Here is a 13,645-nt window from a genome sequence, read left to right as displayed (position 1 = left end):
ATTAAGAACTGGACATCACAAAACAACAAAATGACAGGAACTACATATTTTTGAATATTAACACTGAATGTCGTTTCAACTCTCAATAAAAACACATAAAATGGTGGTTTGGATTAGAAAGCAAGACAGACTGAGGATCTGTAACCTCCCCTTAAACTGTCCATGAGAATAGACACGATTCACTCAGTGCCTTCACAAACAAATGCTTTACTGCAGCGTCCTAATTCAGGTGTCCCTAGAACTAAGATGTTTGTAAAAATAAAAGGCATACATCATTAAGCTTATAACACTTTATTTATAATAAACAAAATTTATCTTATATGTACACGTTTATTAAGCACATAAAAATACAGAAATATTTACATATATAAAAGTATTAAAACAGGTTTTGGAAATAAAGAATACAGCAAGATTTTATGAAGGATACTTTTGGGAAATACAACAAACACTAACAAAAAGAAGGTTCAAGAAAGGTGACAAAATATTTAGAGTAACAGACTCCACAAGTTGATATTTCAATTGGTATTGATTTGATAAAGCAAATAAAATGCCTCAAATATTAAGACACTAAACCAGACTTAAAATATTTAAGACTGTCTATATAAAATTACATGGTCTTCTTTTACCATAAAATGTAATCAAGTTTTGTATCGACCTCTAAATCACAGTATCAGATAACTACTTTGTTTTCCCTTTCTTAAAATACTTAATTTTTCCAATCTAATTTTCTTCATATTAAGTTGTAAAATATTTTAAGAGGCTGTGTATCCTCTATATATTGGTGGGGGAACCCCCCCCCATTCACAATTATTTTTTATTTATTCTTTTAATATTAACACCTAACACGTTCAATCTAACCTTCATGATCATTCACAATTGTATGAGATCACAATCTTCGTAGGTTCTTTTTGCTTTTTTTAGAACCAGGCAGGGGGCCCATTTTACAGCTGTCTTTTAGGACCTTGCCATTCGAGCAGTCTTTGGCGGTGTGATAATCACAGAGACACCTTGTGCAATAGTCAAACCCACAACTTTCCCGTTTGCAAGTTGCACGTTGTAAGTAGCAATCATATTTTGCAGGTGAGTTACAGCGAACACAGGCTTTGAGGCTTTCATTCTTTTTCAATGTCTTGGCAACCTAGAAAAAAAATGCATAAATTTTAGTAAGAGCTGAATATAATTTAGTTAGAAAACCAAGGGCTCCTCAAAAGCACCACTGTCATGCACTATACCATCTCTGCCCTTTAGTTTAGTTCAATTGGTGAAAGGCCGCAGTTAGCTACTCTTTCACCTTTAGTTCTGTCTTACAAAAAACAAAACAGAAAGCAACTACCACATTTTAGGGTTCTTGTTTTTTTGAGACACAGTCATGCTATGCCATCCAGACTCTCTCCCACTCCAGCTTCCAGTCCAGTCTGAGTGCTGGGACTACAGGTACACACCACCACATGGCATTTATTTTTTATGTAGCTCTAAGATTATGATTTGCTCAAGGAAATTTGCAAAATTATCTATTTCCAAGTAGAGCGCTTATGTATTACCCAATTATTTGAAGATAAAAATAAGAAGTCTTCAATTTCTGAAAGGTAGATTTTTTTCTCCTTAGCCCTTCTTCCTCAGTTGTCCTACTTTGGTAGGGAATACAATAGTTATTTATCTGAGTTATATTTTAACCTTTTTCATTTCTTACCATAAACCCCTTTAGCAATAAATACCCATGATTCTAATTTATTCATTAAACAAAAAGTTACCTCAGAGAATTCATTGTGTCGACTGTGAGTAGAACCTTTCCGGTCACTTTGACTGGATAACTTGGCTTGAGCATTTTCGGAAGGAGCCTGGGCTGATTTTTGAACAGAAGCCAGTGCAGTTCTGAACATAACGTATTCTCTGGTTGAAGCATGTAGTGAAAACTTAATCTTGTTTTCCTAATTTAAAAAGGTTTTAACAAAAGTTAAAATATTTTCTTTCCTGTATTTACTCAACAGCCAGGTACTTTTGTTATGCTCATAAATATCGTTACAAAGGAATATAATGGAGTTGTGCATGACAGTGGTGCTTTTTGGGTGTATTGGGGAAGGCACAGGAGCCCTGGTTAGGTACATCTAATTTACCTGTAGATGTTAAACACAGCCAAATGTAACTGCACGCACAGATGTTTAAAGCTTAACTCACTGGCAGAAAATATGAATCAAAAACTGAGAAATCACTTTACATAGTCTGTAAGATATGATTCATAACTAACAAAAACAGAAATGGTCATTCTTCTTATTACCAGTAGATGGCAGTAGCCACATGTTATCTCCTTAATATGAACAGACTTAAAAACAGTGGAATTTCCATTAACAGTTTACCAATAAAGAAGCTAAATATGGAGAATTTAAGCAATAGTTGTTTAAATCTACCCAGTTCTAGGCTTAGTCATATATTCATGGATTCTCAAAAAGATCTATAGTTACCAAGTATTTTACAAAAGTCAACACATTATAAGATTACACATTATACTATTTTTCTGATAAGTCACAAAAAATACTCTGTTTATAGCTTTTATTTCTTAACAACTAAGTGCAAATACAATGGCTTTTCCAAGTGTTACAAAGGTTATAAAATGCACATAAAAATGGTAGCCAAGATCAGCTAACTGGTCAACTCTCATCTGAGAACCAAGGAATTCCTCTTACTACTTTAGATTTTCCATTTCTAGGGAGAACCCCAGAAATAAGTAACTGAGGCAGGATTCCTTTCTCATTGTTGAGTTTGGATTCTTAATGAATTCCAGTGAAAGACTGGAATCTTTTTGCAAACTTAAAGTTTTTTTTAATATTGCCTGGTTTTTCTTTCCTATTTCTCCTTATTTTGAAGGTAAAAGTAACAGCAGTATTATTTTAATGGGAAAACATAAATTACAAAGACTTACAAGAAATCTGTCCATTGCTTTATTGTACAACTGGAATGCCCCCTTATCATCTTCTAGAATCTTCTTCCAAGTTGTGCTTACTTTAGAAAAACTAGAAAGTAAATGATCATAAAGGAAAAAATTAAAACATCAAAGATGCTAAATGAATATAGTAGAGAAACATCAACAGTGAAAAAGTGAAATTTATATCAGCCATGCTTTTTTAACCTGACTATACATTAAAATGGCTTGGGATAAGAATAACTATGCCAATTTATTTGGATTTAACTGATATAAGATGGGAGCCAAAGTTTTAAATTTTTTAAGAGCTCCCTAGGAAGAAACTCTAGGGTATGCAGATTAAAAACCAGTTCTTTATATTCTTTGTATTTTACTTTATCTTAAAAAAAAAAACAAAGCAGTATCTGCAAACACCAAATAAGTAGCTGGCATTGTACATGACCACATCAGTTGTTTGAAAAAAGGTAGAGAAAATTTCAAAGTATGTTAGGACACACTGCTTCCAGCAGAAATCAAGTTTTCAAAAACCTATTATGTTCTACCTATTGTAGAAAAAGTACAATCTGCAATGTTAATTATCCTTTAAGAAGCTACTTAAAGTTCTTGGTTTTAGCCAACAACTAAAACCAATATTTATTTATATCTGTTTCACTTTAGCTGTTTCATAAACACTAGTGCTAGTGTAGTGATACATTCAGGGTACTCTAAAAAATGAACCCATGAGATTTGAATCCAGTTTAATCCAAATGTCTGTATTATCTTAATTCTCAAAGCTACCCCATCCTAACTGAATTTCCTTGGTGGAAAGAGGAATTAAAAAACAAGTTAGTATGTTTTTAATACAGTCACAACTAGATCCCTATTTGTGGGTCTCCATATTTTCAGTCAAAACCAGGAGAGCCCTACATCAAAAATGTTTAAAGAAAAAATTATTTCTTATTTCATTGTGATGAAAGTTACAGTGTCTATTAAACCTTGCAAACTGGAACTCGTTTCAGTTAATCCCCAGGTGTAAATTACAAATTTCAGAATTAAAAGAGAGATGATGGAAGTAGTTTTCTAATATTATGACTATGAAATTCAAGGTGGTTAGATTAGATGCCCACTTCTATAAGATCAAAGCAACACTTACTTGATTAAGTCCATATCACTGAGCTGTGCCAAAATATTTACTAAGAGATGCCTGAGTCCCCTTCGAAAGAGTTCACTGAGAATATCCACACACTCTAAGCCCATTTTTCTGCCAATTATATTCTGTAGCTTAAAATTTCCTCTGGATATAATTTCCTTTAGCATTTCTCGATCAATTTTAGGATTTCGCTTGGCATTCTTTTTTAATGTTGAACAAACCACTTTTTCGAAATGAAGAACTGGTAGCAAGTTTTTGTTGGGATAATGGTCTGGGCTTCGTGTCTGTAGCAGGCAGGACTGTGGACTGTTTCTAAAACTTTCTTCCAGGGTAAGGCTACCCTCTTCATGTTCATTGACGCCACTTTGTTGGGTAAATGAGGAATAGCCACTATCTTCATAAAGTCTACTGGTCTCTACTTCTTCCACTGCATTTGAACTATTAAGAGTTAGCTGTACAAGCCGGTTTTCTTTGTTGTGCAAGGGCTTCCTTTTGGTCTCAAGTTCTACAATCCTGGGGCTCACAATTGGTGACCCAATGTATGATAACCTTTCATAGTCTTTAACACAGTCTTTACAAGGACCTTCCATACACGAAGAAGTGTAAGAACCTTGACTTCCACCATCATCAGATTTTACCAGTTTAAGTTCAGTATGAACATGATTATAACTAAAATCACACTTCATTTTGACAGAGAGAGTGGAACTTTCTTCTTTATAACCTACAAAAGAAAAAAAACCACGTTTAATTTTTAATTGCGAAATGCCAACACACGCTTATGAAGCTGTGAAATTATTGAGTTATGACAGTCCTATGTGAGATTACTTAAATCTTAAGCATTAAGCATATTATTATTGAAAAAGTACTCTGGAAACAGATTGCTCCTGTATCTCTATATTTTAACACTTGACTGTTTAGTATCTGATTACAGTCTCTTTCTACTGTCTTTTAATCAAGTAGTCAAGACAGCCAGACCACTCTTCTTGAGTATAAAGCAACCCTCTTTCCACTTCCACCTGAGAATGAGGTGCTTTGGAAACACAGAGCTGCTTACAAATAAAAATGATAGAATGATGAGACCTTTCCCATTCTACAGCTTTGCGCATTACTCCTTTTCTTTGACTAGAACTTTTTTTTTTTTTTACGGTCTTTGACTAGTTAGCTCCTAACTCATTATTAATGTATAGCCTCATCTTTTGGAGACTTCAAATCCTGCTTCATAGCACTATCAATTTTAAATTTCTAAGATCACACTGTATACTCTTTAAAGGCCAGTCGTGAATGTTACTACAGAATCCCAAGCAAATGATACAGTGCCTGACATAGAGGACATACAATATAAAAAGTGCTTCCTAGGATTTTAGCTAATAACATTGGAATGTGTCCTCTTACCCATTAAATTAGCACCTAAGGAACTTATAAGAAACAAAATCACTGTTATGGAGGCATATTTCTTCTTTCTGCTTTTGTGTGTTATGGGACTGGGATGGAATGTAGGACCGTCCACTGATAGTCTCTATATTTTCACATAAATAGCACAGTTCCTATACATCCAACACTAGTCCTAAACTCTTCCTTTACTCTGGTGGATATATCACAATTAAGGAATACTTATGCACCATTAAAATCCATTTTTGACTTGGTTTCTTAGTTTGTACCTATTATCATTTTTTCCCCCTATTTCAAGACCCCACATATTTAGGTTGTCATTATCTCCATATGCTACTTTGGTTACATCAAGTTTTTTTTTTTTTGGTGGTACTGGGATTTAAACTCAGGGCCTTGCATTTGCTAGGCAGGCGCTCTACTGCTTGAGCCACTCCACCAGCACAAGTTTTGACTTTTTTTTACTAGAATGCTCCTTAACCCAGATCTGTCTCATGTTTTTCTAATGGTTTGTCTGGGTCAGAGGGTTTTTAGAAAAAAGAACACAGAGGTAAAGTCATCATATCTTTTTGTCATATCTATCAAGAGTAGATGCTGTTAATATAATTTATCATGGGCAATGTTTACCTTGATCATCTGGCTGAGAAGTGTTGGTCAGGTTCTCCACTGTAAAATTACCTGTTTTGTTCCTTTCACACACTGTATTCTTGGAAGTCACTCTGCACAGCTTACCTTTCAAACCAATGGCAGCTGTGTCCCTCTTTGAGAGGGATTAAATTCATACATCATTTGGAATTTTTCTGCAGGGAAGATCTGTCTATCCTCTCTCATTTAGTCAATCATTTATATCAGTACAGACTATGGGGTTTAGGGTTAAAATCCAATAATATAATTTGTTGCTCAAATTGTTCTAGATTTCATTATTGCGTGTATTTCAGTTGACCCTAGTGTACATTTGACATACTTGTAAGTGATACTTGCATCATTGTTTTTGAGCATTCCTTACTTTCTGACACTACAGGATGCTCCTGATATTTTGGAGGGTAAAGTCAAAGTTAGTCTACTAATGTACCAGATGGGGATAATTAACCAAAGTGGAATAAATAATACCTTGGGGTTAAAGTCTCTACCACCTAACATGAAGTACCATTTACTGAGTTGGGGAAGACTAAGGTAACTCTTCTATTTCTCATCCACGGGATGGGGGACGGAAAATAAAACTAGACTAAATACATGCATGGCAGTCCCTAACACAAGGCCTAATCCATTGAACCTATCTTTATCACATTATTCACAAAAAGCCAAACCCCCTCACTTGCCCACACTGCAAATCATGAACATTTGTTCAACAATAGTAGGATGCACTCCGTACACTCCACACAAAAGTGTACATTTAGGAATCAGATTCAAGTTCACATGAAAACCCCAGCTCAGTCTTGTGCTCAGCTTTGTTAGCTTGGAACCACTTATTAGTCCTTGTATTCGTATTTTTTGTTTTCTCTAAAATGGAGATACTTAAGAACCTCAGATATTCTATTTTTAAAAACTCTCATTACCAACTCACAGTTCAATCAAGAAAAAAGTGGTACAGTAAGCTGTACAGTTTGAACTTCCAGTTAACTTTCAAATATGAACCCAAAACTCCACATTAAATACTATAGTTAAGGTTACAGTGCTTAAAAATCTTTACAATCCTTCCATTATGTTAATTAAACAATTAAGTTTCAGTCACCAGCACCTAAAGATAAGCACCATGTGGCCAAGGTTAGGCATAGTCATTCCTTTACTTAAGAATTTAAGAGAGTCCTAGGCATAATTCTCAAGAGAAATTTTAAGAGAAACGTACTTTAAAAAATATTGTGGGCGCAATAATTTTGAATTTTCATTTCCTGAAGCCTGTAAAGGTGGGGGTGGGGAAGGCGGGAGATAATGGAATTTGGAGGCAAATACTTTCTAGGGAGGAAAGTAGTAAAGACAAGGAGGTTTCTTTTTAATCATCGTTGGTTTATTATTTTTTTTAATCCTACATGAAACCATCAAACTTCAGTTTCAAAGGGAGACTTATGATTCCTGAATCTTCTATATATAAACCCAACCTGTTAAAGTTAAGTACTGTTTTGGTCTCTGGACTTGATCTCTTCACTCATGAAAGAGGCATTACCAAACGGTACTTTACTGCTCATTTTCGCCCTTACTTTGGGTCACTTTCTAGGTAAAATAAATGCATTTGGATTTCACTTAGAGATAGCAACAATGAAGACACAAATAAGCATCTGAGTGCTTCCACTCGATCCAAGCCAGAGGACTACCTGGTTCTTCAGGACTTCAGGGATGTAATAATCTTTCAATTCTAGTAAAATAAGGTAAGTAATACGCACAAGTTCACGGTTTTGTATTAAAAATTGTTTCCCCCGTCCGCAGAACCCTCCGCTGAGACTCCAAGCCTTGGGACTGAGTTACCGAGCCAAGAGAAAAATGGGGAAAGTAGCGTTTTTCTTGGACGCCCCGATTGACTGTGTCTGGGCGGGGAGGGGTCCTCATTTGGCGGGAGCAGGGAGGCGACCTGGACATCCTGGGGTCGGTGGGCCGTCCCCAGGGCGCGGTGCACGCGGCGGGGCGGGGAGAACCGCGCTCACTCTCCCGCGCCCGCCAGCAGGATCTGGATCGGGACCGGGAGAAGGAAAGTCGGGGTGCGGGGCCGATGGCGAAGAGGGTCGCCCGGGGTCGGGGGAGGCGTGGGGCCCACCAGACCCGCAGCCCTGTCAGCGCGGGGAGCCGGGTGGGGGAGGGGAGGGGCATTTGGCGCCTACTCCAGACGGGTGGGGATCGGTGGCTCTGCCCCAAGGGAAAACCCGCGCCCTCGCCCGCACGGCCTGCAGACCCCCGGAGCTGCAGCCCAGGTCCAGTGTGGGCGGTGGGACCCCACGGCCCGCCATGCCATCATGCCACCATGATGCCGACCCCTCACATCTGGCCTCCCCTCCCCAACCCCAGCCTTCTCTCCCTCGGACCCAAGAGCCACCGCCGCCTCCCTCCCCGGGAAGGCTCTGCGGAGGTCAAGCGCCCAGGCTCGGGAGAAGGTCGGGTCACTTTGCAAGATGCACCCCACGGCGCGTCCCTCCCGAAGCGCGCGCTGCCCCGCACCGGCCCCCTCAACTCACCGTCCGAGGGGCGAGGGCGCCCGGCGGCTGTCACGGAGCTGGAGCTGCAGGAGCAGGAGGGTGGCCGTGCGACGCAGCTGCAGTGGCGCCGGCTCATGCCAGTGGACGTGGAGCAAACCTCAGGAACAGGAGCGGCGGTACGAGCCGCCCGCTTCTTAGAGCGGTAGCACTTAAAAGGCGCCAGCTGGTACTTTTAAAATCTTTGAATTTGGTGCCCAAATTAAAGTGGGCCAATGGGGCGCACCGATCGCAGGCGCGCACCAATAGGAGGGCGGTGGGAGGGGACGCCCTTGTCCACGCCCAATTGGAGGCGGGACCGAGCAGCGAAGCTCAACCCCCTCCCATCTCGCCGGCTCCCGGCGGCCGGAAAGATGCTGAGGATCGGGGGCGGGGCCTCCGAGGGCAGGGCCAACGAGGGCGGGGAGCCCGCGGCCCAGCCGCACGTGGAGAGATCCTACCACGCATGCGTGTATCCTCCGCGCTCCCCTCCGCCGTCTCAGGAACTGGCCTTCCACAAGTCCTGATTCCATCCTGAATACTGTTCCGGCTTCTGACTGAAGATCTGATGGGCACAAATGGCACTGGGTTTTCTTCGATCTTCTCACAAGTGGGAGTTCAGTGAGCATCAACTCTGGTGGATCGGGAATCCAGACTTTCCGGAAGAGGAGCCCTCCCCCCAGCCCTACGTAGCCCGCCTCTCTAGGATTTAGGCGCGCTCCTCTCTCCCTCCTAAATTCGCCCCTCCCTCTGGCAGCTGCCTCTGCGCAGGCGCCGTTGGCGGGCGGTGGCTGTAGACTTGGCGGGTTGGCGCTTGCGCACTGCCGTCCCCCGCGGCTCCCTCCGAGGCCGGCCGGGCGGGGCGCGGCGGGCGCGTAGGCGCAGGTAGCGGAGGTGCGCTCGCCGCACTGCGCGGAGCGCGCGAGAGGTGGCCGCCCGCGCTGAGGCGGGAGATTGCAGCCAGGTCCCGGCCTTCCCGCGGGGCTGAGGGTGGGGCGGGGTCACTTCTTTCCTGTAAGAGTGTAGGTTTGTATTTTCAGCCACTGGATTTCTGTGAGCATTAAGTTTGCAAAATTTGCATTTACGTTCTCCTGGGGTTTTATTCCCCTCTGCATGGACTCAGCGCAGTTATCCTCAAAAACAAAAGCATGCGTAAAACCCTCACTTTCTTGGAGGGCCCACGCGAGATGAATGTTTTTCTAGTAATGGTGAGAATTGGATGTATTGTTAAGTCTGGGATGACAAATTGGACCGTATTTTTAATGATGCTGGACCTTTCACAAATTGCATATGCTCCCAAGGGATAATGCGTTCCCTGGACTCAGCGTTTGGCCACCGCATTGCGAAGCTCCAAAAAAACCAAATTCCCGCCCTGAGCAGCTCTCCCTCCTGTTTTCGGCAGCCTCAGGCAGAGCGGGCGTTTGACCTTCAGTTAAGGTTCAGTGTATTTGGTGACAGTCCTGGGGGCGGGGCCAAGATCAGGATGAGTCAGACAGTGCTGGGCGGATCCGTCTTGATCTAAAATTTTTATAGTCAGTTCGCCGTGAATATTTGCACCAATTTTCATTTTTTTAAATGTTGCATTACAGTAGTATCAATCTTGATTTCAGAGATTTTGTCAGGCTGTTAAGTTTTGCACTTGAGGCATGTGCCTCACTTGCCCTGGTACTAAGTCTTGGAAATACAGGGCTGAAAAGACAAAAACTCCTGCTCTTCTGGGAGTTTACATAGCAGTGGGAAAGAAATTGACAATTAAGGAAAAAAGATATATAACAACGTAATAGGGTACAGAATGGGAGTACAGATGGATTAAGGATGGTCAGGAGAATTTCTGAGTCTTTGAACCATCTTAAGCTGGCAATGCAGAGCTGTATAAACTGAATGAACTCATTGAGCAAGGAACAGAATAAGAGGTGAGGTCAGAGAGGCAAGGAGAAGCCTGATCCTGTAGGACCTTGTAGGTTTCAATGTGAGGTTTATAGAGTTTCTTCTGATTGTGCTGGGTAGCTGCTGTAGGGATTTTAGAAAAAAAGTGATTTGCTGAGTATTAAAAACTATAACAGGTTCTTTTTTTGTGCTATACAGATAGTGTTAATTGGAGCTTTTAATTCTTAAAATAATCTTAGCATTATGTTCATGTTATGATGATCATGCTTTGAAATGCAAGTTAATTCTCACTGTGCTTACCAGAATTACACAGAGTGCATGGAATTCGAATCCTGCAGACCTGGAAGACTCCTGAGAACACTGTCCTCATATGGCAGAAACTACCATAGCTAAAAGGGCCAGACCTCTTTCACCAAGACTGGAAGTCTGTGATTAAATGTCTTCTGTGTACTTACAGCTGGGGAATATTTGCTGGGGTCCTGGCTGTTAATAGTACATTGTCACATTATTACCATTTGACATAGAGATCATCTTTATCACCTCTCTTTATTTTCAGATATAGACAGTGATGGGAAATTTGAGGGGGGCAAGACTTCTCATTTAAATTAGTGGAGCACCTGGAATATAATGATTGGATCTTCACCACAGCTTAAAAGTGTCCTACAGCAGTTTTTTTTTTTTTTCTTCCAGAAAAAAAAGGCTGATTTGTTTTTGGAAAAGTCAAAATTACAATAACAATATATGGCGATATGTACAGAGTCAAGCATGTTCTGTTGCACGCTGAGTAATTTTTGGTTTATTAGGATACTTAATCTTTGACTTCATGCTTTGGTTGAGCTTTAATTATGATGGCGTGTTCTTTTGGTGGGGTTGCACTGGAGTTTGAACTCAGGGTCTTGGCTTGCTAGGCAAGTGCTCTGCCACTTGAGCCACACTCACAGCCTACAATACTATTTTTAATTGATTTAACAGGTTCATGGGCACTTGTTAATTTCATCTTTAGTGAGTAACTTAGAGAGGGCCACTCGGCCAACAAATTGTATACCTGCCTATCTTTTCTTGAAAATCAGCATCACCCAGTTCATGGGTTTTTTAGGTGAAAAATGAAATGCAGAGAAACTGCCCTCATTCTTTCATCACATTCTTTTTGCAGACTTACCACATACAAAGCATTGTGAGGCACATGGAAATACTTGGGACACAGCACCTGCCCTTGTGCTTACTATCTGTGTTCTTGTAACAGATGCTCAGTAAACAATTTTTGAATAAAATGGGGGGTGAGGTATGTGAAATAAGGCAATAATGGATTATTGGATGACTCAAGAACATTTAAAGTTACAGTGGGAATTTTTTAGGACAAAGAAGTTGATTTTATATGCCATGATAAGGGAATAATCCATTGGACAGAGTTTCTCAACCAACGTCAGCACTATTAACATTTTGGGCCAGATAATTCTTTGTTGGGGGGCTAATCTGTGTATGGCAGGTTGTTTAGCAGCACACCCTTACTATCTAATCCACCCTCCCAGTTTTGGTAATGGTGTGAAATATTGCCAAGTTTCTAGGGTGGGGTGGGGGAAAGCTGCCTCTGGATGAGAACCACTGCTATAGGGAATGTTTTTTGGGAGAACTGGAGGAGGGTGGCTGTCCATAGCATATGCAATGAAATGAGGGAAAGCTTAAATGCAAGCCTTTATCAGGAAAAAATTAATTTGACATGGCATAAGAATGCCATGGATGTAAAAGCCCTTCCCTAACAGGGTAGTACAGAATGATGCCTGATTCAGATTATGGGTGTATTGCATATGCAGTTAAGAGTTGAAATGTTATGTGAGAGGCAGTGGGAATCTGCTACAGTGTTTAACAAAGTGACAAGATAAGAGTCTTGCTTTATTAAAGGAGATTAATCTGGCAGTTATCTATGTATAGCCAGAATGATAGAGCAGATAGAGGGGATGCAGGAAGAAGTCAGGCCACTACTAAAGTAGGCCAGGAGAAAGTAACTGCACAACAGCAGTGGTAATGGAATTGGAGAGGATTTGAGCATTTACTAGGAAAGCAGGAAAGTAGGATAAATTGAATATGAGGAAAAGGACTCTAAGGTGACATTTTAAATTTCAGAGGGAAAATGTTTGCACCATTAAATTGAGATAACACAATGAGAAACAAGTTATAGAGGAATATAACAAGTTTCATTTTAAACATAGTAATAGTTTATACACCTTCAAAATTGCTATTCTAGTTAATGAGCTTTGATTCACTGGTTCTGTAGGCCCTGTTAAAATTAAGTTCAATTTTTAGGTCTTTCTGAACAATACACCAGATTTCTAGACACAATCTTGGGACAAATAAACCAGTAAATTTACTACTTTGTGATTAATGTTGTCTTATAATTAATATACCTTCGTGTGTTTTATGCTTCTGTAATAATCACAAACTAGGTAATTTATAAGGAGCAGAAGTTTATTTCTCACAGTTCTAGAACCTAGGAAGTATAAGAGCAAGGCTCTGGTATCTGGCGAAGGCTGTTTTATGCTTTCAAGCTGCTGTCTTTATTCCATGATGGTGTCTTGATTCTAAGATGGTGCCTGGAATGCTGTGTCCTCATAGGGTAGAAGAGGGAAGAGCCAGAAGGGCCAAACCCTCTTTATCTAGCCCTTCTCGTGACCTACACACCTACCAAGAGTTCCACTTCCCAACCTTGTTGCATTGGGGATTAAGTTTCGTGTATATGAGTTAGAGGGAAAAGTAGTAAAGTACTATAGGATATGAGTAAAGGAGTAGTTACTTCTGCCTGGAAGATACAGTGCCCCATTGGTTGGACCTTGCAACCTAAAGTCTGTTTGCAGAGGTAAGTGTAGCATGTATCTTCTAGGCTGAGGGTAACAGAAGCAGGTAGGAGTGACAATGATGATTTATGATTACTTGTATAGATGAGCTATTGGTGCAACATCCACAGAAGTCCATTCCAAGGAGTTAAAATGTTACACTGAGGGTGGTAGCAGGCTTTCACTGTCACAGCTGTGGTGCTCCATTCATACTTTTTGGCTTCCAAAATTACATTTGATTATCCAGGAATGACTAATTTAGATTAGTAGGTTAGTGAGTGAGGATGTGATGTCAGTTCACTAACAAAAATTTGCCTACTACTCTGCATGGGTTCATAAT

General features: G+C 40.5%; 1 protein-coding gene across 2 annotated transcripts; it reads right to left on the bottom strand.

Moving 5' to 3' along the window:
* Window positions 1-334: 334 nt before the first annotated feature.
* Window positions 335-9,304, bottom strand: Fbxo5 (F-box protein 5). Of its 2 annotated transcripts, XM_020187022.2 has the most exons (5): window positions 8,594-9,303; window positions 4,050-4,767; window positions 2,918-3,008; window positions 1,752-1,928; window positions 335-1,138 (listed from the first exon to the last, which is right to left on the bottom strand). In XM_020187022.2, exons 1-5 carry the CDS (start codon window positions 8,688-8,690, stop codon window positions 887-889), a joined length of 1,335 nt encoding a protein of 444 aa, XP_020042611.2. In that variant the 5' UTR covers window positions 8,691-9,303; the 3' UTR covers window positions 335-886. The 2 variants fall into 2 exon arrangements, with proteins under 2 accessions (XP_020042611.2, XP_073928151.1); XM_074072050.1 differs by lacking the exon at window positions 1,752-1,928 and having other exon boundaries at window positions 8,594-9,304.
* Window positions 9,305-13,645: the final 4,341 nt, after the last annotated feature.

The sequence above is a fragment of the Castor canadensis genome, chromosome 1 (genome assembly GCF_047511655.1).
Source record: "Castor canadensis chromosome 1, mCasCan1.hap1v2, whole genome shotgun sequence".
NCBI classification, from domain to species: Eukaryota; Metazoa; Chordata; class Mammalia; order Rodentia; family Castoridae; genus Castor; species Castor canadensis.
This window is presented reverse-complemented; position numbering and strand designations above follow the sequence as displayed.

Excerpts from the sequence above, each read along its gene's own strand:
- Fbxo5 (XM_020187022.2), bottom strand. The coding sequence starts at position 8,690 with ATGAGCCGGCGCCACTGCAGCTGCGTCGCACGGCCACCCTCCTGCTCC. Across the intron at positions 3,009-4,049 it reads AGTGATATGGACTTAATCAA|TTTTTCTAAAGTAAGCACAA; the intron begins GTAAGTGTTGCT and ends TTTACTTTCTAG. Across the intron at positions 1,929-2,917 it reads AAGCAATGGACAGATTTCTT|GAAAACAAGATTAAGTTTTC; the intron begins GTAAGTCTTTGT and ends TTTTTAAATTAG.